Below are 1,432 nucleotides of genomic sequence, written 5' to 3' on the forward strand. Positions count from 1 at the left end.
GCTGACAGGGTCCCTGGGGTGCAGATCCCAGCCCCTGGGGCACAGGGGAGCAGGGACGTGGCAGGGACTCGTGAGGACGCAGGGAGCAGACCCCAAGTGCTGGGCTGAAAGGGACCCAGAGAGAAGTTCCCAGTCTGGGGACAGATGGGTGGCAGGCACATCCCAGGGACCAGGGACACCCCAGGGACACCCCCTAGGGACCAGGGACACCAACAGGGAGCAGACCCCAAACCCTGGGCTGATGGGGACCCGGGGAGCAGACCCCAGCCCCTGGGGCACTGGGCAATGGGGACTCCCCAGGCATCAAGGACAGCAACGGGGACTCGGGGAGACCCTGGGGGCGGGGGGCCAACCCCAAATCCCCAGCTGAGGCGCTCCCAGGGAGCAGGCGACAACCCCAGGCACCGATGGGTGCCAGGGACCAGGGAGCAGACCCCAATGGTCAGGACAACGGGGCCACCAACGAGCCCATGTCCCACCCGGGGTTGCTGCTGGCCGGGGACCTCGGGGCTGCTCAGGGCCCCGCAGGGCAGCCGCAAGCCCAGGGGCACTGGGGGAGCAGGGACAGCCCAGGGGACCCAAGCCCAGGGGTGCGGGGCACCATGGACACCCCAGGGGCCCTGACCCTCAGGCTAAGGGGACCAGGGACCCCCTGGGGACCTGAGCCCCCTGGGGACCTGAGCCCCAGGACAAGGGGGACCCGGACCCGCAGAGCTCCCCGTGGTGTCTGTGGGACCCCGCAGGCCCACAGCCCCTGCGCTGGCGGTACCTTCTCGATGGTCAGCCTCTGCTCGTCAGGGGTGGGCGAGGTCTGGTCGTACGCACCCACCACCACGGTGTCGGTGGTCCTGGGCACGGGCAGGCACTGAGCACCGGGCACAGGGGTGGGGGGGCCCTGGGGACCCCGTGCCCATGCCCAGCCCCGCGCTGGTGGGCGGCAGAGCCGGTGCCTACCTGACACCGCAGTGGGCAGCGGTGACCACCCAGTTCTCGCTGATCAGCGACCCGCCACAGAAGTGGAAGTTGTCGTAGCGCTGGCGGGGAGAGCTGCCGTCAGTTCCCGGCACTGCCGGCACCATCGCCGGGGTGCTCTGTGCCCAGCCCGCGCCCCGGCACCCACCCTGGCACCCAGCCCAGTACCCAGCCCCGCTGCGCGCAATCACCTGGAGGGAGACCTGCCATGGCCAGGACCCCGGCACTGCCGGCTCCCCATTGACGATGCGGTTGTAGCCGCGGATGACGGGCGTGATGGCGGGCACGCCGCAGCCTGTGGGGCACAGGCAGATGTAGGACAGGGCTCTGGCTGCCCGGGCCCCGCGCCCCTCCACCGCCGACGCCACCCCTCGCCCCTCGCCCGCCCCGCGGGGCCCCACAGCCCCATGCACTCTCCCGTGAGGGGGTGGGACGCGGAGAGCGCGCGCGCGCCAGCACG

The 1,432-nt window shown here is 72.0% G+C and overlaps 1 protein-coding gene across 1 annotated transcript in view; it reads right to left on the reverse strand.

Annotated features, from left to right (window-relative positions):
• Positions 1–1,267, reverse strand: part of LOC103895843 (chymotrypsinogen A-like) — a gene marked incomplete at its 5' end in the record, with an annotated part of 2,436 nt that extends 1,169 nt beyond the window's left edge. Inside the window, 3 exons of the mRNA XM_009275553.1 lie at positions 770–848; positions 955–1,034; positions 1,164–1,267. Coding sequence (XP_009273828.1) covers positions 770–848; positions 955–1,034; positions 1,164–1,267 — 263 coding nt within the window. The remainder of the gene's footprint in view (positions 1–769; positions 849–954; positions 1,035–1,163) is intronic.
• Positions 1,268–1,432: the final 165 nt, after the last annotated feature.

The sequence above is a fragment of the Aptenodytes forsteri genome, unplaced genomic scaffold (genome assembly GCF_000699145.1).
Source record: "Aptenodytes forsteri isolate BGI_AS27 unplaced genomic scaffold, ASM69914v1 Scaffold2337, whole genome shotgun sequence".
In the NCBI taxonomy this organism is placed as follows: Eukaryota; Metazoa; Chordata; class Aves; order Sphenisciformes; family Spheniscidae; genus Aptenodytes; species Aptenodytes forsteri.